Here is a 26,379-nt window from a genome sequence, read left to right on the forward strand (position 1 = left end):
ATATGTGTCCCCATTTCTCTCCCCTTCTCTCCATGGCAGACCCTTCTTTCTCCCCCGAACCCACCATCCAAGCTTCAGCAACATTGGTACGACTGGGAGAGAACTTCAGTGTGATCTGCACAGTTCTGAGTGAGCCAGAGGTGGCTGTGGACTTGAGTTGGGAATATCTAGGGCAGAAGGTAAGAGGAGGCAGTGTGTATGTGGTGGTGGTGTATTGGGGCAGGGGCGTGGGAGTGAAGGCTTGGGATGAGGGCCAGGAGCCAGAGGGGAGACAGGGCTTGACTGGGAATCTGAGCAACCTGCATTCTAGTCCCAACTCTGACACTGCTTCTCTGAGTGACCTTGGGGGAAGTCACTTCCTTTTCTGGGCCTCAGTTTCCTCATTTGTCAAGTACTTATCAGCTTATTGTATAAAAATATATAATTTGTTTTAATTTGTCCAACAATTATTGAGCACCCACCACGGAGCAGACACTGAACTAGGTGCTGGGACTACAATGACGAATTAAAGAGAAAGATGGCTCCCCCCTCTTTGCAAGCTTACAGTCTAAATGGGGAGGAAGAAGTGGGAGATGAACAAACACAATCATCTACACAATACTAAGTGCTCCATCGAGGATACAATAAGGCAATGTGAGAGGGTCTACTGAGATAGTGGTCAGGGAGTCTTCTGAGGTGACACTCAAGCTGAGACCAAAGTGGCCCAAATCCCATGAAAATGGGTCTTGAACAAATGCTCACGCCCTGTGGCTGGGTGTGTATGTGATAGGAAATGGACCAAATGCATTAGTAACTGTTTTCTGACCATCCCATGTGGGCCCAGACCTACCCCAGGTGGTGATGGTGTTCTTTTCTCTCAAAGAACTTAACCCATAACCTCGAACATCTAAAGAAGAACTGTGCTAAAGCAGTAGGCTACCAACAGTGCGGACTTCAGGAATTCTTAAAAGAGCTTCCTGGAGGGACCGGAATTTGAGGTGCAAAGACTTGAAGGTGAGCCCCCCAGAGGCCTTAGGAAGTAGAGAGAGTGAGGTATCATTCTCCCACTTGTCAAAAGTGGAAACTTGAGACCCAACAAAGGGAAAAGAACACCCCGATGGCTGGGAGACACTGGCTTTGCTAGGCCAGCGTTTCCACAGACATGTTCCTTGGAATGGCAGAAAACCAAAAAAATCATACCACCCCCTCCTCCAAAGAAAAGCGTCCTTAGGAAAACACTGCCTCTTAAAAGCATTTGCCTTGGAGATTTAAAACATACAGGGACACGTGTTAGACTCAGTGGTCTGACTCTCCTCAGTTTTACTTTGCTTGACTATTTACCAAACAATTTTGCCCACTTCTGCAGAGGGAACACCCCTTAACATCCCCACAGAAGCAGAGTGCAATAAAACCCACACCGGAAAGTGCCGAGTTACCTCCTGCTTCTCCTTGAGTCGGGGAGGAGATCCCAGCTTCCCTCCAGGGACTTGAACAGCTTATTTTTCCACAGAGAACCTGGCCTTTCAGGTGCTCTAATACTGAGGTGTGACCTTGGCCAAGTTGCTCCTCCTTTCCCTGAAGGGGTACATTGTGCCTCTTACCTGCCCACTGTGCCCCAGTCAGAGATGGCACCTGGGGCAGCTGATGGACAGGTATTTTTGTCCCTGCAGCTGGGTCCACCCCCCGATGTCAGTGAGCAGGCCCATGGCGATGTGGACAGGTACGCCAGGAAAGCCAGGTAGGATGCGGGGAACACCCTATATGTGGAAGAGACCTGGGCCGGGGACGCTGGCATTGACACCTGCCAGGCCATGAACCTTCAGGGCCCAGGGACAGCTACCACCCGTGTCCTTGTGTTCCCCCGCTCCCTGGCAGCCAGGTGTAGAGCAATAGGTAGAAGCAGGGGTAGGTAATCGTATGAACCTTGGTGGTTTTGATGCCAAGGAGGTGCCCCTTGCAGAGCAGAAAGAACCTTCACGTTCACCCCCTGCACTCTGCCAGCCCATCACTGCTTTCACCTCTTGTTTCAGCCTCACGGCCTCACTCCAAGCCTCGCCCTATTCTGACAGCCAGCCTTTAAGCCAGCCTTTACACCAAGCCCAGGCCCCATACCAAGCCTGGGCAAAGCCAGGGCCTGTGGGGCCCCAGTACCTGAGGAGGAGCCCAGAACTGCTGGTGAGTCCCCCCAGGCCCCAGGACTTACTTCTCAAGGATCCCTGCCCCTAGCAGAGGCCTTGAGTAAGGACCCACCTCCGCCCTCTCCCAGAAAAACAGAGGCCAAATCAATGCAGTATCGCATGTTTTTTACTTTCCATAGCTTGCCTGCCCCAGGGTGAGGGTAGGACCACAGTTCACCTCCTCACAACCACCACGGGCTACATGAGGGAAACCCCACTTCCCACGACCTGCCCCTTCTCCAGCCCTCAACTCTCTCAATTAGAACGATGTTTTCTAAAGTGCATTCTGCAGCCTGAAGTGCTCAGGTTGGGGGAGAAACTTGGTCAAAGATGTCTAGGAGATGCTGGACACTTTGCTTCCTCCTTGGGAGTTTGCAGTGCATGTTAGCATATTAAAGGCTCTGAGAAATCCTGCAGTTTGCAGAGCTGTTTAACTGGAGTGAACCTAGAGTTTCCCAAATTACTTGGCTACCCATTCTTTTCTTGGTTGTGACCATTAACATCCAATGAACTAGCCTATCCTAGTCAGGCTTTGGGAAAAGTTACAGGAAGGAGTATGTGTGTGATTCACTCCAGAGCTGTCCCCAAGGCTCCTGGATAACCTGTTTGCCCAGGGCTGGAGAAACAGAGTCACATCCGAACCCCTAGAACTAGAAATGGATGAAGCCCAGATCTGGGGCAATGAAGAAGGCAGTCTGGGATGATGGAGGAAACCTCAGTTCCTGTGAGTTGACTTTTCCTACGTGATGGTCCGGGGGGCTGGGGGACCCCAGGCAAGGCCCATTGGCTCCTGTGATCTCAGTTTGCTCTCTGCTAAAGCTGGGTAAGAACCTGCTTTGAGGATCTTTTGCAGACCAAGGAGGGCGGTGTGTATGAAAGCATTTAATTAAAATGCTTGTACAGGGGCGGGATTGTTACTGTTTCCAGAAGACCAACACTTCCTGAGAAGAATCTTGAATCCACAGACAGTCAGGACTGGACAGGCCTGCCAGGGTTAGTTATTCGAGCCACCCCTTTGCACTGACGGGGAGGCTGAGGGCCAGGATCATGGGCCTGGGGTCAGGGGTGGTAGAAGGAATTAAGTGGAGAGCAGGAATGAAAGAGAGGACTGGTAAGGGTGGGGGGCAGTCAGAGCAAGGAGGAGAAAGACCAAGTCTCAGACATGACCTCCCAGAGCCTGGGGAGGAATAAAAAGTACGATAAGGTGAAACCTGGATGCCAGATGAGACCCTAGTCCTGGCTCTGCGGGTCCCACTCCCCACCTTGGTTTCCTCATCAGTACAGGAATGAGGTTCCAGCTTGGCTGTCGAGGGTACTTAGATCCACTAGGTGGCCCCCGTGTCCTGATGGCACTGAGGCTGAGGGACCGGGAGTGCCGGGCAGTGAGACTTGCCCGGTCCAGGAGGAGCAGCTCTGCCGGTAACCCCTAGACTGACCGGACTCTGGGCCTGGGACCGGTGCCATGCCCGATCCAGTGCCCCCCTCCCAGCCACTCACCCTCCCCAGTTTGATTCACAGCATGTGGCCCCTGTTCTTCCCTGCCCCCCAGCCCCTAGTCTAAACTTCAGACAAGCCTAGAATGGGACACTAGGGCCATCTGTTCAGTTCCCCCAACTGGTTCAGAGGCTGAGAAAAGGCCGGGGTGGGAGTGGGGCTTGGGGGGGTGGCTGCGGGAAGTGAGCTAGCTTCAAAGCTGACAAGTTACGACCGGGGGTTGTCCCCTCTTGGTCAGATGACCAATGTGGCATGGCTGCCCCTGGGGAAAGCCTCAGAACTCCCCAGACAGAACAGACAGAAGGGGAGGGAGGAAAGGGCTCCTCTTGCTTGTCCCCCGCGCCAACTTGAGGGGCCTCCGAAGCCCCGTGGGTGAGTCTACGTGGCCCAAGCCCCCAGGGCTGACCGGGCACACATCCTGGCTCCCCATCTCACTCCCGCCCTGGTCCCCTCCTAGGGACAAGAGGCCCCTGCTGTTTTCTCTGCCAAGTCCTCGAGAGAGAGCTGTGACCACAGCATCCCGGCGGTCCAGGCCCTATGTGGCGAGGAAGGAGACCTCAGTGGGGGTGAGAGAGGCCAGCGGGAAGGCGGGGGAGGCGTCGGCCCCGAGGACCCGGTACAGCAGCTCCTCCTTCTCCTGCTGGAGCTGCCGGCGTAACTGCGACTCCTTCTCCAGGGCCTCTCGGGCGAGAAGCAGGTCCTCAGAGAGCTGCCTGTGGACACAGACAGAGCCCGGGGTTGCCGGCGGGGAACCGCCCCTCGGGGTCTCCATCGACCGCAGCGACCAGCCCACTTCTCCAGGAAGCCTGCCCCGGGGGCCCACCGCCCCGTCTGCCTGTCCGCAAAAGGCTGTTGACCAAGGAGCGTGGCCCTCACAGGCAGACAGCTCTGGGTTCAGATCTGCTCCACCACTGAGACGCGTAACTCTGGACAAGGTATTCACTCTTGGTGAATTTGTAAAATGGGAATGATAACAGGACTGGCTCTTAGAGTAATTACGAGGATTAGATGAGATAATGTGTAGTCAGCAAATTACATCTGACACATGATCTTAGTTCTCATTTACTGATCCCTTACAACTGATTCATTCATTCATTTGGCCTCTTGAACCCTAAGCTTCCTGTTCCTCCTTCCTGGATTGGGCTTTCCCATGGAGCCCACTTAGCCAGGATGGAGACAAACAGATATTAATCAGCCCTGTGACTTCTGTTTCCAGGCAGAGCCGGTCCCTTGGGATTTCCCTTTGCTACCCCCCAAAGCAAAGAGGAGCTGCATTCCCCAGACAGGCCTGGGGCATGGGGCTCACGTCAATCCATTCCCAGGGCCTCTTGGAGACTCTCCCAACTGGAAGTTCACAAAAAAGCGGTGGGGATGGGAGGAGGGGGGTGGGAGCAGCTACCTGGACACAGCCACCTGGTTGCGGCCTCGGGCGTGGAGGTCCTCGTTCTCCTGCTGCAGGGTGGTGATCTTCTCCTCCAACAGCAGGTTTTTTTCTTTCTGTGACAGATAAGAGCGAGCTCAGAAAGCCACCAACCTCACTCGACACAATGTGTGCTGTCACCTCCCTCTTATCTGTGGTCACTGAAAACACTGATTAACTTGAGACCAAATGTATATTTCGTATGAAGCAATAAGATTACTTGGAACAATACAGCTTGGAACACTACAGCTAAGGCGTTAACACAGGACTGCCAACTTTTCACTTTGCCAGATGAGTATTTAAAAAGAAGAGAGCCACTACTATTTAAAATCTCCATCAGTTCACAAGAGAAAGAGTATTTTGGTTCTCCAAAAGTCAGAAGTATCTAATGTACAAAAATGTAAGTGTATCTGTTATGCTATTCCACAGAAATGGTTGAAAAAAATTTATAGGGAAGCTCTGAGATGGTCCGATTTAAAATTTAGGTTGTGCGCCACACAAGAGGACAGGGAACTTCTTCCAGGACAACGTAACATAATCCATTTGGATTCAACCCTAGGTGGGAACCTAGGCCTCCCCTGCCCCCCCTAGAAGGCCTCCCTTCTCCTGGAGACAAAGCCACCTGTGTCCCCAATGCCCACCACTGCCCAGGCCTGTCTTTGCTGACTCTGGCTTTCCATATCTGTCTGACTTTTTTTTTTTTCAGCCTTGACTTCTTCCTCAGCCCCTGCCCGACCTGTGACATCTGCCAGCCCCTCCTGATTATCCAGGCTACCTGCCCAGTGTCACCCAAGTGACAGCAACATAAGCAGTCAAGAAAAGTATAGGACCCGGATGACAAGGGGGCACTGTTGGACCCAGACCAGCCTCAGCGGCTCAAGGGCCAGCACAGGTGGCAGGTCACAGCTGGTATGGACCAGGCTGGGCCCTCCTCAAAGTACCTTCCCTGGGCACACTTGACAGAGGAAATGCCCAGAAAGCAGAAGCATGAGCTGCCCCCCCCTCCCATCCCCCACCAGCCGCTGCCAGCCACGGACCACTGTCTCCATGAGGATCAGCCGCTTGTCTAGCTCGTGGATTCGCTCGTTCTTCATCTCGATGACAAAGTGTAAGCTCTCCAGCTCCTGCTCCCAGAACTGGCTGGGGCTCCCGTACTCCTAGACAGGAACACAGAGTGATCTCAGCAGACCATCCGGCAGAGGGGGCAGCAGGGCACAGGCTACCTCCCTCCTACCCACTCTGCCCCCAACTCTGACTTTCACAAGTCACCTCCCTCTCTTGGCCCATGGAAAGTGCTTAATGTGCTCTATCTTACTCTATTCAGTAGTGCATGTTGTGCTCACACCATCACGGATGAGGAAACCGTGGTTCACAGAGGTCAAGTCGCTTGTGCTAAGTGGCAGGTTTGCTCTTTGCACCTAGTTCTGAGTCCAGAGCTTGAGCACTTGACCATCCCATATGCCTCTCTCTGAACTTTACCTTCCCCCTCAGTGACATGGGGACACTGTTTCTTCCAGACCCTTGTGGAGGTAAGAGTGTCAGGTCTGAGCTCTGTCCTTGAAGAGGGACTGGGCTTTCCTGTTGCCCAGACCTGGACCTCCCTGGAGATTGAAGGAGAAGCTGCGGGTGAACTGCTGCCTACCTGGATGTGCTTCTTGTAGTCTTGGCTCAGGATGGACTCCTCTACCCTCTTCATCTTCGCCTGGAAGGCCTCCAGCTGTGCGGTCAGTCTGTCAGTGGTCTCCTGGAGAAGGGCGTGGGATGGAGATGATGAAACCCTGGCCCATAAGTCTGGAGATGGACTTCTCCACCCCACAGGGAGGGGTCAGTATTGGGTTCTTCAGTCTGCTGTTGCTCTACCCAACAATGCAGGCTCTAGCTACGTCAACCACTGCTCGAAACACACAGCCCCACCTCTCCATACCCTTGGGGACGATGTCAGGGTATTCAAGGCCGGTGGTAGTCTGGCATTCAAAATACTTGCAAACCAGGCTCAGTGTCCTTGCCCTTTCTCTTCTCTCACTGCTCCCTCTACACGCCTTCTCCTTCAGCCAACATCACATCACTCTTCCAGCTGCCAGGTGCATTCCTGTCTCCATACTGCTCCCCTGCCAGGGATTTCTTCCACCCGAACCTTGCCCATTGCCTTTAGGATAGTGCACCCCCTTACTATGGCTCACAGACTCCCACCGTTTGGTCCTTGCCTCCCTCTCTGGCCTCAGCTATCTCCCACTTATACTCTATACCCAGTCATCTTGGACTTGTTTCAGTTCCACAGGTACTCTATATTTTTTCCCTTTCCTCCATGCCATGCCTTTAAACACTTTTTTTTTTTTTCCTACCTAAGGCACTCTTCCTACCCTTCTTCATCTGAAAAATTCTAACCCACCCTCAGATTCCAGCTTAGATCTCACTCCCTCTAGGAAACCCCTGACCAGCCAGATTGGGTCGGACACCTCCTTTCCTGCTTCCACAGGTCCCTGTGCATCCACCCATCGCTCTAATCACACTGTGGCACCAGGCCCACGAAGTCTCCAAGATGCTCCCAACGGTCCTTGAAAAACAGGCCAACCCTTATCTCAGACCAAGTCCTCCTGAGCTAATATAATAGTGTGGTGGCCACATCACAGAGACTGACATGGCCCAACCCGTCTCACCTGCAGGGCCGCCTTGGCCTCCTGGAAGGAGTGGGTAAGGGCTTCTTTATCCTGCTCATGGGAGGCCTGGAGGACTGGAGGGAAAGGAGACCACTGTGAGCTCAGATCCCTGACACTTCACCCTAAAGCTGTCCGGCAGGCCCCATGAGCTTCAGAGAGCCCAGGTGACCCCCTGGGATCATGGGGGCCAGGAGTCTGAGAATGCTTTTATTCCTCCTCCTATCTCATGGGCTTGGGGCTGTACCAGAACTATAGTAGATATTTAATAGAAGCTCATGGAAGGGGAAACAAATGAGATCCTGGGAAGAACTGTGAACCCTACCAGATTGTGGGTGCCACCCATACCTGGCTGAGGGGAAGATCCAAAGATCTGCGGCAGGCTGTTAATCTCAGGCCACAGCATGCTGTGGAAAATACACAGGGCCAATGTTCTATAAGTTGGGTTAGCCAAATCACAAAATCATTGACTCATTAGTTGTCAAACTATGGCACAAAACTACAGTAAGTACATTAGATTTGGGGCCAGGAAATCTACCTGGTCCTAATTCTGCTTCCTTAAAACTGAGAAACCTGGAGGAGATCACTTGAAATACCTAAAGTTCCTGTTGACTCAATTGTGAAATGGGTCAAAATAAGCCTGGCCTAGTTGTCTCTAAGGGGTGAGAAAAGGACATGCAAGGGCTCTCCAGGCTGGGCAGTGCTGTGCAGAGCTGGACTTATCACTCTCCAAATTCACAGAGTTTATTTTTCATCCTGCCTCCTCTACAAAGTTCCTTTTGGAAAATTCCAACCTTGTCTTGGCTGAAAGAAGATAAGAGGGAAATGACTAGTCACTGGGTGGGATGGGAAATAGGACAGACAACAGGAAAGTGTAGTACAGCCAAAGGCCCAGGTATATAAGGGGCCTGTGTCACAGTGGGCAGTGACACAAGGAAAAGAATGTTCAGTAACATAAATGTGATAGAGCTGTCAAAAATTGATAAGATCAGCTACATAAAAACCACAGGCTTAATTTTTATAAATTATGGGCTTAATTAATTGGCCTATCAAGACAGGTTTGTTTCCAGGTAAGATGGAGGAGGCACGCTCCATGCAGTCTACTGAATTTAGCTATAAAACCAGGACAGAATGAATGGAACAACTATTTTCAGACTCTGAAAAGTAAATGGTAGCAGGCAGACTGGGCAAGAAGACCAGAATTCAAAGTACCACTCAACCAGTACATTTAATTGAAACAAGACCCAGAACCTGATGTATTCAAACATCCAAAATATCCAGAATGCAATACAAAATTGCTCAGCATACACATCCAAAATTCCTCAGCTTGCACTTCTAAATACTCAGCATCCAAAAAGTGGGAAAATCTCAATTCTCCTGAGAAAAGACATTCAACAGATGCCAACAGTGAGGTGCCACAGATGTTGGAATTATTAAGGGACTTTAAGGAAGCCACTATACAAATGCTCTGAAATAAGGGTGAACACTCTTCAAAAGAATGGAAAACTAGAAAGTGTAACCAAACATTAAAACTAGGAGGGAATTTTAGAACAAAAAAATGAAGTAAAAAACTCACTTGGTGGGCTCAGTAGAAGAACAGAGATGACATAAAAAAGAGCTAGTGAACTTCTGAAGATCAATAGAAATTACCCAATCTGAAAGAAAGTGAAAAAATATTGGAAAAAAATGGACAGAGCCTCAGGGACCCAAAAGATAATCCCAGATATCTGACATTTGAGTCAAAGACTCAGAAAGGATGCAGCGCAGAAAAACTATAGGAAGGAATGGTTGAATGCTTCCCAAATTTGGCAAAACATAATCCTACAGATTCAAGATGCTCACTGAACATCAAAGTAAACCCAACGAAATCCACACTCAGACATATCATTTTTAAAAACTAATAATCAGCCATAAAAAGAAATGAAACTGAGTTATTTGTAGCAAGGTGGGTGGACCTAGAGACTGTCATGCAGAGTGAAGTAAGTCAAAAAGAGAAAAACAAATACCGTATGCTAACACATATATATGGAATCTAAAAAAAAAAAAAAAGTTATGAAGAGCCTAGGGGCAGGACAGGAATAAAGACTCAGACGTAGACAACGGACTTGAGGAGGGGGAGGGGGAAGGGGAAGGTAGGACAAAGTGAGAGAGTGGCATAGACATATATACACTACCAAATGTAAAATAGGTAGCTAGTGGGAAGCAGCCGCATAGCACAGGGAGATCAGCTCAGTACTTTGTGTCCGCCTAGAGGGGTGGAATAGGGAGGGTGGGAGGGAGACGCAAGAGGGAGGAGATATGGGGATGTATGTATATGTATAGCTGATTCACTTTGTCATAAAGCAGAAACTAACACACCATTGTAAAGCAATTATACTACAATAAAGATGTTAAAAAAAAACTAATAAAAAATCTGGAACAGAAAGAAAAATCGTGCGTTACATAGAGGAAATAAGTTTGAATGAGTTGTGGATGTCTCATTAGAAAGCTTGGAGACTAGAAGGCATAAGAACATTTTAAAACTGCTGAAATAAAAGAACTGTAAATCAAGAATACTATCTTCAGTAAAAATATCCTTCAGGAAAGAAGGTGAAATAAAGACATTCTAGATGAAGAAACACTAAAAATTCATCACCAATAGACCTGCTCTAAAAGAATTGCTCAAGGAAATTCTTTAAATAGAAGGCAAATGGTACCAGAGGGCAACTTGAAACTTCAGGGATTTAGGAAGAACAACAGAACTGGTAAACACCTGGGTAAATGTAATAGACTATTCTTTTTCCTTTGAGCTCTTTAAAATATGATGGTTAAAAGCAAAAATTATAACATTGTCTGACGGGGTATTCAGTGTATGTAGATGTAATACATAAGATTAAGTATAACAAAAAGGGGAGATGATAGACCTATATGATGATAAGGTTTGTACATTCCACTTGAACTGGTAAGATATTAATTCTAAGTAGACTGTTACGCATATCATAATTCTTAGAGCAATCACTAATACGTACATACACATACATATATACATACACAGAGATATAGTAAAAGAGAATAGGTAAGTTAAAAAGGAATACTAAAAAATGTTCAGATACTCCAAAAGAAAGCAGGGAAGGGAAAATAGAGGATAAAAAACAGAACAGGGGCTTCCCTGGTGGCGCAGTGGTTGAGAATCTGCCTGCCAATGCAGGGGGCATGGGTTCGAGCCCTGGTCTGGGAAGATCCCACATGCCGCGGAGCAACTAGGCCCGTGAGCCACAATTGCTGAGCCTGCGCGTCTGGAGCCTGTGCTCCGCAACAAGAGAGGCCGCGATAGTGAGAGGCCCGCGCACCGCGATGAGGAGTGGCCCCCACTTGCCACAACTGGGGAAAGCCCTCGCACAGAAATGAAGACCCAACACAGCCATAAATAAAATAAAAATAAATAAACATAGAACAAAAAAACCTGTTTAAAAGAAAAAAAAGAACAAACAGAAGACAAATACCAAAACGACAGACCTAAATTCAACCATATCAATAACAACATTAAACTGCCTAAACACTCCAAATAAAAGAAACCCCAACTAGGTGCTATTGACGTGATATAACACCTACTTTTTTTGTTTGTTTTTGGCCGTGCCGTGAGGCTTGCAGGATCTTAGTTCCCCGACCAGGGATCAAACCCATGCCCTCGGCAGTGAAAGCGCAGAGTTGTAACCATTGGACCATCAGGGTCCCTACAAAACCTACGTTAAATATGTCATAGGTAGGGTAAAAGTAAGAGTGGAAAAGCAACATTTAAGAATAAGGAAGATTCTCGGGACTTCCCTGGTGGCGCAGTGGTTAAGAATCCACCTCCCACTGCAGGGGATGTGGGTTCGATCCCTGGTCAGGGAACTAGATCCCACATGCATGCTGCAACTAAGGAGCCTGCGAGCTGCAACTAAGGAGCTGGTGAGCCGCAACTAAGGAGCCCTCCTGCTGCGACTAAGACCTGGCACAACCAAAAAATAAATAAAATTAAAAAAAAAAAAAGAATAAGGAAGATTCTCAGGGATGAAGACGTACACTACATCATGATAAAGGGGTCCATTCTCCAGGAAGACATAACAAACCTTAAATACTTATACATGAACAGTCGTTCTTCAAATTACATGAAGCAAAAACTGACAGAACTGAAAGGAGAAATAGACAAATACACAATTACAGTTGAAGATGTCAACACTCCTCAGTATTCGATAGAAAAGGTAGACAGACAGTAAGAATATAGAACTGAACAATACTGTCAATGACTTGTTTTAATTGATTCATTTATAAAATACTCAATACACATTCTTTCCAAGTGCACATGAAACATTCACAAGATGGACCATATCCTGAATCATAAAACAAGCTGTAAAATATTATAAAAGAAATGAAATATAAACTGTGTTCTCTGACCATAATGGAATCAAACTGGAAATCAGTAACAAAAAGAGAACTGGAAAATGTCCAAACACTTGGAAGGAAATACACTTCTAAATATTCAGTGAGCCAAAGAGGAAGTCTCAAGGTAATCTCCCTTGAAGATATTTTGAACTGAACAAAAATAAAAATATAAAACATCAATTTGTAGGATGCAGATAATGCAGTGCTGAGGGGGAAATTTATAGCACCAAGTGCTTATGTTAGAAAAGGAGATAGCTCTCAAATCAATAAACTTCTAGTTTAAGAAACTAGAAAAAAGAGCTAACTAGATACAAAGCAAGCAAGCAGGAGGAAGGAAATAAGAAGTCAGTGAGATTGAAAATAGAAAAATAGGAAAAAAAAAAATCAATGGAACCGAAAGCTGATTCTTGGAAAGGATTAATAAAATTGATAAACCTCAAGCAAGACTGACAGAGAAAAAAAATTAAATGCACAGATTGCCAATTACAGAAACTTAAGGGGATAGCATTATAGATATAGAAGATATTTAAAACAATATTAAGGGACCACTATGAACAATTCCTATGCACATAAACTTGACACCTTAGATAAAGAGTACCAATTCCTGAAAAACTACAAACTTCCAAAACTCATCCAAGAAAAAATACATAACCTGGACATTCCTTTAACTATTGAAGTTAAATCTGTACTTAAATACTTTCTGGAAAGGAAATGTCCAAGCCCATCTTTTCTTGTGTTTATCTGCTGTCTGTATATCCTCTTTGGTCAAGTATCTGTTTAAATCTTTAGGTTTCTCTGACAAATTCTACTGAATATTTTAAAATGATATAGTACCAACTCTATACAATCTCTTTTAGAGATAGAAGAGGAAGGGGCATTTCCCAACTCATTCCACGAGGCAAGCTTTACCCTGATACTAAAACCAGACAGATGGTACAAGAAAAAACTACAGACCAGTAGCCCTTATGAACATAGACACAAACATCTTCAGTAAAATATTAGCAAATCAAATTCAGCAATATATAAAAAGACCAAGTGGGGTTTTGTAACACAAGTCCAAAATTTGAAAAATCAATGCAATCTGCCATGTTGACAGTATAAAGAAGAAAAATCACATGATTATATGGATCACAGACCTAAATGTAAAACTTAAAATCATATAACTTTTGGAAGAAAACATAGAATATCTTTGTTACCTAGAGTTCAGCAAAGAGTTCTTAGATATGACACCAAAAGCATAATTGATAAAAGAAAAAATAACTTGGAATTTATCAAAGTTAAAAGCTTTGCTTTGTGAAAGCCATTAAGAGAATGAAAAAGAAAAAAACAAAACAAAACCAAAACACCCACACAGACTAGGAGAAAATATTTGCAAATACAGAGGACTTGTATCCAGAATATATACAGATCTCTCAAAACTCTACAGTAAGAACAAACAAGCTAATTAAAATGGGCAAAGGATTTCAACAGACATTTTACCAAAGAGGTTATACAGACAGCAAATAAACACAAGAAGAGATGTTCAACATGATTAGTCATTACTGAAATGCAAATTACACCCACAGTGAGTCATCACTGCTTATTTATTAGAACAGCAAAAAATAAAAAGTATTGACAAGTGTTGGTGAAAAGCAACAGTGGAACTCATCCATCGCTGATGGGAATGTAAAATGATGGTCCCTTAGGAAAGCAGTTTAGTCATTTCTCATAAAGCTGAACATACATTTATCATATCCATTTCACTCCTAGGTGTTTACCCAAGAAACTTAAGAACACACAGAGACCTGTACACAAATGTTTAGAAGAGCTCTGTTCATAATTGCCTCAAGGTGGAAATGACCTGTCCCCCCCGGGACAAGGGGATGAGTGAACACTAGATCACAACTCAGCCATGAAAAAGAAGGTACTATTGATACACCCAGCCACTTGGATGACTCTCAAAGGCATCATGATGAGGGAAAGAAGACAATGTTAAAAATTATATTGTATTATTTTGTTTCTCTAACAGTCTCAAAAAGACAAAACCATAGTGGTGGAGGACAGACCAGTGGTTGCCAGGGGTTGGGGTGGGAGAGGATGTGAATACAAATGGGCAGCCTGAGAGGGTGTTTTGGGGGTGATGGAACTGTTCTGTATTGGATTATGGTGATGGTTGTACGAATCTACATGTGTGTTAAAGTTTATGAAACTGTATATCAGAAAGTCAATTTTAATGTATAATAATTAAAAAATAAAAACAAACATAGAAAATAAAAGACAGCAAGGTTATCAAATGTGAAAAACCACCACTAGCCTCTCCCAGTTATACTTCCCCCATGCTGTGCTTTTAGTCATTCATTTAATACACACTTAGGCAGCACCTAATAGGTGCCAAGCAATTTAAAAGTAACTATGAAAGAATTCTGACTGATGGGAAGAACTCAAGACAGGCAGTCCCTTCCCCTCTGGGGTTTTTACAGTAGGAAAATTTTCTTATCAATATATTTACAATGCTAAAATTAATATCAAAGCAATACTCTGCTTGGAGAAGAAAGCTGTTTTCCCATAATAGCCTTGAGAGGGAGGGAAGGAAGATTTTAGAGATACAGATACTGAAAGGAGATTCAAGGTAGGTTTTAGAGATATAGAAAGTGAACTAAGGTCCAGTGACAGACCCAGTTTCACGGAGTGTATTAGTATTAAAATGCAACCCTTCAAATTCCCAGGGCAAGGCCTTCAATTCTATTTCAAAATTGCGCTAATGTTGCAATATGTTTCAAGATTCTTAAAATTGTTCAGAACTCTGTTCTAGTTATTCCATTTCTGGGAATCTAAGGATATAATGTAAAATGTGGGCACATCTTTACGCAAAACACGTTTAGTGCAGTGTTACTTACAATAGTTAAATCTATATGTCTAGACTCACAGGAAATAAGGAAAACCATGTATGCAGTGGTCTAGATTTTACATTTTAGTAGCAGAATTACTTGGAAACATGTTTGATACAATGTTAAATAAAAAGAACAAGATATAAAATTTTGCATATAAAATAATCTTAACTGTGTTTTAAAAAAGATAAATAATTCTGGGGGAAAGTCATACAAATACTGATGATTAAAGAGAAATTGGTATAACATTTTCAAGGTCAATTTCAATAGCATCAAAAATCTAGATAACCTTCCCCAAAGAAGCTATACAAATGGCCAACATGCACATGAAAAGATGCTCAGCAAAATTAGTCATTAGGGAAATGCAAATCAAAACCATTATGAGATACTACTTTGCACTCACTAGGATGGCAATAATAATAATAGCAACAACGACGGAAACTAACAAGTGTTGGCAAGGATGTGGTGCAATTGGAATCCTTGTGCATTGCTGTTGGAACTGAAAAGTGGTGCAGCCACTGTGGAAAACAGTTTGGTGGTTTCTCAAAAAGTTAAGCATAGAATTAGCATGTGACCCAGCAGTTCTACTCCTAAGCGTACACCCAGGGGAACTGAAAGCAGGTGTTCAAGCAGGTGCTTGTACTGGTGGCGCTGGTTCACAGCCCAGGTATCCACCAACTGATGAATGGATAAGACAGTGTGGGGTGCCCAGGCAATGGAATATTATTCAGCCACAAAAAGGAATGGAGTAATTTTTAAAATGGGGGGAGTAAAAGGAATGGAGTGCAAATGCACACTGCAGCATGGATGAGCCTTGGAAATGTTATGCTGGGTGAAGGAAGCCAGATGTAGGGGTTGTATGATTCCATTTACTTGAGTGTCCGCAGTGGCAAAGCCATGAGACTCAGAGCAGATTGGTAGTTGCTGGGGGGTTGGAAGGGTGAGGGTGGAGTTTGGGAGTGACTGCTTAGTGGGTATGGGGTTTGCCTTTAGGACGAGAGAGTTCTGGAAGTGGACAGTGGTGATGGTTGCAGGGCACTGTGAATGGAGTAAATGTCACTAATGGTAAATCTTATGTGTATTTTACCAAAATAAAAGATATACGTATATAATCTTTGCCATACCAACCCTACTAGGATGTTATTCTAATGATAAAATCATGAGTGTGGCAAAGATTTTACAAAATGAGGTTCACTGTGTAAGTATTGCTGCTATTACAAACAATGGCAAAAGTTTGAAACTGCTGAAATGCCTAACCAAAGGGGCTCAGTTAAATGAACAAGGGTACACACTGGAATGCTATGTAGTTACTAAAACTGTGCTACAGGAGTTTAATGACAAGATGTTAATACAGTTCAAAGTGAAAAAATCAATTTATCTCCTCCCCCCAAAGTGTGTGTGTGCATAGATATATATTCTAGGTAAATACACACAAAAGAAGTAAAAGGGGGCTTCCCTGGTGGCGCAGTGGTTAAGAATCCGCCTGCCAATGCAGGGGACACGGGTTCAAGCCCTGGTCCGGGAAGATCCCACATGCCGTGGAGCAACTAAACCTGTGCGCCACAACTACTGAGCCTGTGCTCTAGAGCCTGCGAGCCACAACTACTGAGCCCTCGTGCCACAACTACTGAAGCCCGCGCACCTAGAGCCTGTGCTCTGCAACAAGAGAAGCCACCGCAATGAGAAGCCTGCGCACCACAACGAAGAGTAGCCCCTGCTCGCTGCAACTAGAGAAGGCCCGCACGCAGCAACGAAGACCCAACGCAGCCAAAAAAATAATAATAATAAATAAAATAAATATTAAAAAAAAAAAAAGAAGTAAAAGGGATCTATATCAGAGGGGTAGCAGTGATTAGTTCTGGGTGGAATTACACACAATTTTAATTTTCTCAGTAATAAAATAATAAATACTAATAAATACTTGCTAAGTATCTTGTGAACTATCAGGGACTGTTCTAGATTCCTTCATCTATCTATCTATCTAACTATAAATTAAATTGTTTGATTCTCATAAAGACCCTATGAACAAGGGTTAACTAACTTCTTTAAGGTTACACAGCTGGTAAATGGTGAAGCTGGGATTCAAACCCAGAGACCATTTGCAGAGTCTGACAGCCAACCATTATGCTGTAAGATCTTTTTGTTTAATTCATACATTCTAAATTTTCTATGATGAGCACATCACATGTAAAAGGAAAGAAAGTTACTTGAAAAAAATAATCAACCTAACCATACATTGTAAGAGCCGTCATCATTGTGGGGAAGGAAAACATATTTTAAAATTCTCCTATTTGTCAAGGTTTTCCAAATTTCCTGTAATGAATACGAATTGCTTTTAAAATGGAAAGGAAAAACACCTCTCAACTAAGGTAAAACAAAGGATGGGGTCAGAGTTTACATGCCTGGAAGGACAAGTTGAAGGACCCTGCAAATTCTAGCCCTGAAGTGACCAACTGCTTACAGACCAGAGGTGGGAGGGAGGGGACAGTGGGAGTCCCGTGTGAGCTCAGCAGGTGGAACAGGAGTCCGTTCCACACCCTCCCAAGTGCATCTTGTCCTTACCTCTCAGGGCCTCCGCATGCTCTGCCTCCAGGACTCTTCGCTGTTCAGTCAGTTTCTCTCCAAGCTCTAGTTCCCTCTCCTTCTCCACCTGGGGGTGGAGGGTCCGGAGCAGGTTGAGATTGAGTAGGTTCAGGGCAGCCTCGCTTATTCACTCACCGACACTGCAGCCTTTTCGAGGTTGGTGATCAGAGTTCTACCCGCTGATCTGAGTGATGGGAATGACATGTGCCCAGAGAGGGCACAAGGCCTCCAGGACACAGCAGGTGTGGCTGACTTTGCCCTCTTTAGGGCTTAGAACGGGGCTCCCAGAGATTTACCAGGTGGAAAGGGGTTTTGGAATCTTCTAATCCTGATGCCACTGAAGGCAGGGAACCCTTTATTATGTTAGTGTTTCCCCACCTTTCATTGCATAGAATGAATATAATGAATTATAGGCCAGCAGTTACAAATATTTGTTCAACAGATAAAGGACTCTCTTCCTGGCAAAACAAGTAAGAGATACTTACACCAACAATGAAACCAAAAGATGGCCTCACTCTGGGAGTTAACATGGTTAGCAGAGCAGGAGGAAAAGAGATGGGCTGGGACTTACCTTCTGTGCCCATTTCTTCTTGTCCTCTTCGTGCTGCTGGAGAATTCTGGTGACAGACTTCTGGTGCTGCTCGGCCTCCTCAGATGCACAGAGATGGGCAGCTGTGGCTGTAGGTGAGGGAGGAAAAAAAAATCACAGAGCAGAGGTTGGGGCCGGGCCCAGCAGGGAGGGTGTATGAGCCTCAAGCTAAGGGGTGGGGAGCCTGTCTCCTCCTCAAGAATGGTCTCAGTTGGGGGAGGGGATCAACCTCCAGAGGCAGCCCCTTCAATCTCCCTGGCTTTGGAGACCCTCCTTCATGAAGTGCAGGAGCCAGGGGTCTCGTTTTGCCCCTGGGATCTATAGCAGAGCCGGTAACTCACGGGACACGTTCAGCCCATAAAGGTGCTATTTGCTCTACCCCAGGGGTCCCCAACCCCCGGGATCTAATGCCTGATGATCTGAGATGGAGCTGATGTAATAATAATAGAAATAAAGTGCACAATAAAAGTAATGCGCTTGAGTCATCCCGAAACCATCCCTCCCCCACCCACGCCCCAATTCTTGGAAAAATTGTCTTCCACGAAAACGGTCCCTGGTACGAAAAAGGTTGGGGACCGCTGCTCTACCCAATATCTAAATTAAAAACAAATAGTGGCTGATGCTTAATAACTGGGCAGATTTTACTTAGTAAGACAGATTTCCAACTTATCTTGAAAAAGCCAAAGAAGTGGCGATGTGTGCCTTAGTGTCAAACAGGAGCTGGGCTGAGGGGCAGCTGCCTTCCCCTCCACCCAGGATGTGGCTCTGCCGTTTGCCACTGTCCTTACCTCTCCTCACAGAGGACGCGTGTAAGGGGCCACTTGGTCACACACTTTACCTGCTGGGCCCTGTGTCTGAGTGTGTGACCCCTCACCTTCAGCATCCCCCGAAGCGGGGGGCAGAGAGGCTGCTGTGAACAGTGAGAAGACGCAAACAGGGAAACCCCAAAACAGCCCTGGTGATGCCACTCTGAGTCCAACAGGCTCTGGGTCTCACCTAAGGCAGGGACCCACCCTCTCGGAGCCTCAATTACCCAATACGTTAAATCAGGATAATGATAATACCTACCTCATGGGGCTATTGAGATGATTAAGTCAGAAAACAATGGCGATAAAAATAACAACAGCAGGTAAAGAATAAAGAGATCTTACCATGCTCAGAAACATGCCCAGCTCTGTTCCAAGTATCTCACAGGTATTACTCACTGAATCTTCACAACCACCCAGAGTGGTGGGCACTATGATTATCCCCATGTCACAGATGAGGGAACTGAGGGACAAAGAAACCATGTAACCTGCCCAAGATTACCCAGTTCACAATCGGGATAAAGGACAGCAAACATTCTGAACTACCACCTTGTTCTACCAGCTTATGCATAAAAAGCAGTTAAGTGTACAATAGCCAACACATGAAAGCAACCTAAGTGTCCATCAACATATGAATGGATAAAGTAGATGCAGTATATACATCTAAAGGAGTATTACTCAGCCATAAAAAAGAATGAAATTCTGCCATTTGCAACAACCTGGATGGACCTAGAGGGTATTATGCTTAGTGCACTAACTCAGAGAAAGACCAATACTGTATGTTACCACTTATATGTAGAATCTAAAAAACACAACATATGAATGAATTTTAAAAAGCACTAAGTGTATTGCCAGGCATTTGGAGGTACTCAATAAGTACTCTTCTTCATTGTTCACTAAATGTTCTCTAAATATTCCTCGGTGCTCATGACAAGCATTGGAGGCTAATACTAGCATTGTTAGCTTTATTATAAATGTAGTAGTAATAGGGACTTCCCTGGTGGCACAGTGGTTAAAAATCCTCCTGCCAATGTAGGGGACACGGGTTCGATCCCTGGTCCGGGAAGATCCCACATGCCGCGGAGCAACTAAGCCCGTGTGCGCCACAACTACTGAGCCCACATGCCACAACTACTGAAGCCTGCGCGCGCCTAGAGCCCGTGCTCTGCAACAAGAGAGGCCATTGCAATGAGAAGCCAGCTCACTGCAACGAAGAGTAGCCCCCGCTCGTCGCAACTAGAGAAAGCCCACGAGCAGCAATGAAGACCTAACGCAGCCATAAATAAATAAATAAAAGTAAATGTAGTAGTAATATTACTACAGAACTTCATAGGCCAGGTTGGGGACAAGATATGACGAGAAATGTGAGGAAAGAGGCTGTGGTCAGTCCATCAGATAGGAAGTCTGAGGTCATGATCAGCTCTCATAAATCATTTGGCTCGGGGTCCCAAACGTTGGTCAGCAGTACCAGACTGGCCCCAACTGGGGAGAAGCTTATTAAAAAGATGTATCATCACTAACAATGCAGAGTCTTCAGCCCCACTCCCAGAGATCCTTATTTAGTGGTCTGTGGTGAGGCCCCAGAATCTGTACTTTTGAAAATCCCCCCCCAGGTAATTCTTATGTACATTCAGATTGGAGAACCTCTGAATTCTGACCCAGTTGCTTATCTGGTACTTGAACTTCATCTACAATATCCCTGACAGCCTCCAGGTGGTAATGAAACACTTTCAGAGATGGAGAGCTTGTCCTATTACGAAGTATCTCTGATGATGTTAAACCAACAACTGCACAAAAAATCCTTTGAGACTGAACTGAATTCTGCCAGCCTGTTTCTGCTACATTGGGCCCTAGTACTGATCTCTGGGTCACTGAACAAGCCTCATCTTTCTTCTCCATGAGGGCATTTCAGTTACTTGGAGAGAACTGTTGTGTTTTATTGCAACATCCTCTGTTTCTTTAACTGTTCCTTCAAGACATGGTTTCCAGATTCCTCACCAGCCTCATCTTTCTCCACTGTACTCTCTCCAGTTTTTCTGGATTCCTCTGAAAATGTATTTTCCAGAAATAAACTCAGCACTCCAGGTGTGGTATCAATAGTCGGGAACAGGGAAGAACTATCACCTCCCTGATTTTAGACATGATACTGCTATTAATGTAACCTAAGTAAAATCTTGTGAGATAATTAAATAGCCATATCATGTCTGCTGATTATAAAGTAGGAAATCTCATAGATGTCAGGGAGGCCATTTATAGGGCTGCCTACTCACCTGTGTCACCATTGAGGGGACCCAGTTCCTGCAGCTCTGGTTTGGGAGGCTGATCTGGTCCTTGGCACCTCTGGAAGAAATGAGACAACAAAGAGGATGAAGGAAGAAGGTAGGAGGTCAATGTGAGGATGGATGCTATGGTAAGATTCTTCTAAAGGCAAGACAGGATTTCCAGTCGTGCCAAACCCGGCTCTATGCCCAGTTCACTTAGGCTTCCTTCCTCACCAGCCCAAGGCAGCACTCCCTCTGTGGGGAAGGGGTTCTCAGAGCAGAATTTCTCATCTTGGCCAGGGAAACCCTCTGCGGGGAGTTTGATGCTGGTTGGTCTCTCCTTAGATTCTTGTGGTTTGGCTAGGGCACCAACCATGGGCCCCTCTCTGCCCTTATCTTTCTTCTCTAGGGACTTGGCCAGACCTTCTGCTATTACCCTCACCCCAGTTATGGCCTTTAGGTGTCCTAAAACTTCCTAACCCCCAGTTCAGAGACAATTCCCCTTCCCTCTCAGGGCCTGTGGCTACCACAACTTCCAGCCAAGTTCCCTGTATTGAAAGCAGAGCATCAAAGTTCAAGCCATGTTTTACTATGCTTCTTCTCTGCTAGAAGGGCTGTTTCCCCAACTATAAGGAGACAGCAGTACTTAATGTGACAGATGGGGGTGAGATACTGCAGCCAGGATGTACCAGGCACTATGCTGTCTTATCTATACAATCTCAGGTAATCTTCAGAAGGACCCTGGGAAATACGAATGCCCCCCAATTTAAAGATGAGAAGGCTGAGGCAGGTGAAGAGTTAATCAAGGTAAATCAGGGGACAACTGGCAGAGCCAAGTATTTGAGCCCTACCTAGTGGGCACTTTAACCAACCTTGGCCAGTGTGGGTTGAATCTGATCAAAGGAGAGAACTGAGGCAAAAGGGCCTTCTGTACCACAAGGCAGTGGCTCCCAGATTTCAGTTTTCATAAATAATATTTTGAAATAGGAGAATTGATATGGGTTGACAAGAAAGGATGCTGACAAAAATTATTTGCAGACTATCACTATCATTTCATAAAATAGAAGACATTTTAACCTTCCAAAGTATATTAAGGAAAGCTCAAGATAGTTCTTCCAGGAAAGGGGAAGTAACATCTTACTCAACGTTACACACACATTCACACCTTTAATTTTCTCATTTCACCCCAGAGAGGTGAAAAGTTGGTCAAAGTCTGGCACTGGCCACTGGACCAAGATCTGGGGTAGAAAAAAATTTAAGCCATTTTGTATACTTTTCAAAATGCTCTAGGATGGTAGCTAGACTTATTGTGATCATTTCACAATGTATATAAATATTGAATCCTTAGGTTGTACACCTGAAATTAATGTTACTTCTCAATTATACCTTGAAAAAGTGTTCTGATTAAAAAAAAAGATATTCTAGGCCCCATTTTATTTTTATTAATTATTTATTTTTGCCTGCATTGGGTCTTCGTTGCTGCATGCGGGCTTTCTCTAGTTGCGGTGAGCGAGGGCTACTCTTCGTTGCGGTGTGCGGGCTTCTCATTGTGGTGGCTTCTCTTGCTGCAGAGCACGGGCTCTAGGCACACGGGCTTCAGTAGTTGTGGCCCGCGGGGTCTAGAGGGCAGGCTCAGTAGTTGTGGCGCACGGACTCAGTTGCTCCGCAGCATGTGGGATCTTCCCGGACCGGGGCTCGAACCCGTGACCCCTGCATTGGCAGGCGGGTTCTTAACCACTGCGCCACCAGGGAAGTCCCTAGGCCCCCATTTTAAAAAACACTTCAATAAGTCAGCCTGTGAAAAGGCTATGAAAGCATTCAATTGTGAATTATCATTGTAAAGGAAAAGCTTTACTTTTTCCTGTGATAATAGATTAATAAAATAAAAATTATTAACAATTTCCTGAACTTGAGAATGAATGAAATGCTGCTAGAAAGCATAGTTCCAGTTGAGGAGGGAAGAGAAGGGAAGGCTTCCAGAACATTCTACTCCTGCCCCTGGCACAGGGCCTGGTGCAGCGTGAAACCCTGGCAAACAGAGCAAGGCACAGTGCTTCCCCCAGGCCCTGGTCCCCACATCTGCTCAGTGGCTGGCACGCCTGTCACCCTCCCTCCACCCACCCTGTGAAGCCTCTGCCCTCTTGCCCAGGGAACAGGGGACGCCTGGCCCAGGCACAAGCTGTCAACACAGGATTCTGGGGAAATGACAGGAGCCAGCCTCTCCACCCTGGGCTGGAGGAAGGAGGGAGATAAACACCAACGGTTGTCTTGTCCCTGTTGCCACCACTGGTTACACTAATCTGCTCAACGTTTTTATGAGAGTGAGAGTTCCAGAATTCCAGTCTTGGCTTTTCCACAAATTTGGACAAGTCTCCTTCCTCCTCTGGGCTCCTACTTCCTCCTTTGTGAAGTGGAGATGAGGACATCTTAGTTTCACCCAACGACGCCCGTGGCGTTCAAACTCTGAGCGTCTGATTTCAGCTCCTCTCAACCGCACTGAGAGGCAAGGGTTATTACAAGGGAGGAAACTGGAGCTGGGGAGGTAAGACACTGTCTAATGGGACCTTGATGTCAAAATCAGCATAAGAACAAGGTCTCAGAACAGTAGAGACTGGAACAGTATCATTAAGGACTGTGGGAGTCTAAAATCACCCAGATCTGGGGCTTCCCTGGTGGCGCAGTGGTTAAGAATCTGCCTGCCAATGCAGGGGACACGGGTTCAAGCCCTGGTCTGGGAAGATCCCACATGCCGCAGAGCAACTAGGCCCGTGAGCCACAACTACTGAGCCTGCGCGTCTGGAGCCTGTGCTCCGCAACATGAGAGGCCGCGGTGGTGAGAGGCCCGTGCACCGCGATGAAGAGTGGCCCCCGCTTGCCACAACTAGAGAAAGCCCTCACACAGAAACAAAGACCCAACACAGCCATAAATAAATAAATAATTTAAAATCACCCAGATCTGGATTCAAATACTAAATCCAACACTGTGTGACTACATGGCCTCTCCAAGCCTTGGTTTCCTCAGGAGGTTATTTTAAGGATTAGATGAGATAAGGCACCTATAACGTCTGGCATATTCTAAGATCTCAAACATGGCATTATGACAGTTATCACGTTATGTTTGAAAAGCATGGCAACAGCAAAGACGCACAGTGCTTTCCTAGATCTTCTAGGCTGCCACTGGCCTCAGGTTGCCTGAAAAAAGTTCATAAAGCTCATGAGAAACTGTCTTCTCCCAAATAACCACCACAGAAGGTGAAAAACTCTTCTCCACTAACAGCTTCCAGACCTTAGGCAGGACATGGCCTTGTGCTTGAGTCTCCAGATCCTGACGGCACCCCTGCCTCCAGGATAACTCCTCCAGAATGACATTCAAGACTCATAATCTGTCCTCACTCTACTGTTCTCCTCTCCATTTTCTTAATATTTAAATATTGGTAAACATCTTTTTCCAATTATAGTGGTAATAAATAATACATATTTATTCATTATTGGAATATTATATATACTTTCTTACATCTTACTTTTTCAAATATGAGCATTTACTACATGGCATTAAATATTCTGTAAATATATTAATTTTAATGACTTAAGTATGACATCCTTATGGGTGAATTTAATAATTTAATCAATAATCCACAGTTGAATGTTTTTTTAATCCATACAAACTCCACTGGTTTTAAATCATTAATATTACTCAATATCTAATTGAGTGTTTCATTTTCTAAATACTTTGCAAGAATATGTTGACCTCAAAGAATTTGCTTTTTTAAAAAAATAATGCCTTCATGTATCTCCTTCCACTCTCTAACATTTCTATGAAGCTCCCACTTTGAGTAGCTTTCTGATATTTGTGATCTAACTGTAAAATGTTATTCCCTCCCACATGTGAATAAACATAAATCCAGATGTGAAAAAAAAATCCACATCGTTTTTTTTCACACTGAGGGAAAAAAAGTTGAGGGACTTCCCTGGTGGTCCAGTGGTTAAGACTCCACGCTCCCAATGCAGGGGGCACAGGTTCGATCCCTGGTTGGGGAACTAAGATCCCACATGCCACACGGCACAGCCAAAAAAAAAAATCCACTGTTGAATATTTACATTATTTCCATTTTTTAATTTCCAAATCACGCTTTAGAGAACATACTGATTTATAAAATTTTTCACACATCTAAAATTACTGGCTCTGCCTGTGCTCCGCAACAAGAGAAGCCACCGCAATGAGAAGCCCGCGCACCACAACGAAGAGTAGCCCCCGCTCGCCGCAACTAGAGAAAAGCCCGCGCGCAGCAATGAAGACCCAACGCAGCCAAAAATAAATAAAATTTTTAAAAAACAGAAATATAAGATTAAAAAACAGAAATATAAGATTAAAAAATAATAATAAAATAAAATTACTGGCTCTACTTTCCAGAAAGTTTTATCAATTAACTCACCCACTAATAGCACACAGAAGGCCAGTTTCACGGCAACCTTGTCTACATGGACTAGTGTCTTTTTTTTTTTTTAATTAAAAAAATTTTTTTTCATATTGACCAATTTGCTAGGCCAAAACCAAACCAAAACAACCTACTGTGCTCCTGGCCCCAAGATGCACAACCGTGTGTTCAAGACCATCCCAGCATGACACATGGTCAAGAATTTCTCAGGCCTCCAGGCCCAGCTCATATATCATTTCCACTTGGTCTCTCCCCAGGGCTGAGTTAGCTCCTGTCAGCGCTACGCTCCAGGGCCTGTTCAGACACCTATGTGAGTAGCTACCCAGTTATCTGTACTTCTGCTAGTCCAAGGGGCTCCTTGAGGACAGGGACCATTTTTGAAATCGACTTTGGATTTCCCCAGTATCTGTTATGATGCCCAGAACAATATTTCTAGGAATTTGCAGGCCTAATAGAGGGTCTCCTGTATTAGAACCACCTGAAGTCCTTGTTTAACATAGCTCCCGGGCCCAGTTCTAGACCTACAGCATCCGAGGGTGGTGTGTGTGTGTGCTGGGAAGCTCCGATCTACCAACCCATCCAGGTGATTTTGAGGCTCCCCAAAGCCTGAGGACACACAGCCCAGAGCTGAGCAGGAATCGATAAGCAACTGCTGCATGGAAAATTCCCACGGTGGGGCCGTGGCTGCTTCCTCCTCAGAGGTCATGGA

The 26,379-nt window shown here is 45.4% G+C and overlaps 1 protein-coding gene across 1 annotated transcript in view; it reads right to left on the minus strand.

Moving 5' to 3' along the window:
• Positions 1–2,265: 2,265 nt before the first annotated feature.
• CCDC69 (coiled-coil domain containing 69) overlaps positions 2,266–26,379 on the minus strand; it is a 47,934-nt gene continuing 23,820 nt past the window's right edge. Inside the window, exons 3-10 of the mRNA XM_036847295.1 lie at positions 21,244–21,313; positions 18,150–18,256; positions 17,558–17,645; positions 7,728–7,801; positions 6,713–6,814; positions 6,108–6,227; positions 5,050–5,147; positions 2,266–4,363 (exon numbers count right to left, since the gene is read on the minus strand). Of these exons, the coding sequence (XP_036703190.1) occupies positions 4,186–4,363; positions 5,050–5,147; positions 6,108–6,227; positions 6,713–6,814; positions 7,728–7,801; positions 17,558–17,645; positions 18,150–18,256; positions 21,244–21,313 (837 nt within the window). The 3' untranslated portion in view covers positions 2,266–4,185. The remainder of the gene's footprint in view (positions 4,364–5,049; positions 5,148–6,107; positions 6,228–6,712; positions 6,815–7,727; positions 7,802–17,557; positions 17,646–18,149; positions 18,257–21,243; positions 21,314–26,379) is intronic.

Source organism: Balaenoptera musculus, chromosome 3 (assembly GCF_009873245.2).
Source record: "Balaenoptera musculus isolate JJ_BM4_2016_0621 chromosome 3, mBalMus1.pri.v3, whole genome shotgun sequence".
In the NCBI taxonomy this organism is placed as follows: Eukaryota; Metazoa; Chordata; class Mammalia; order Artiodactyla; family Balaenopteridae; genus Balaenoptera; species Balaenoptera musculus.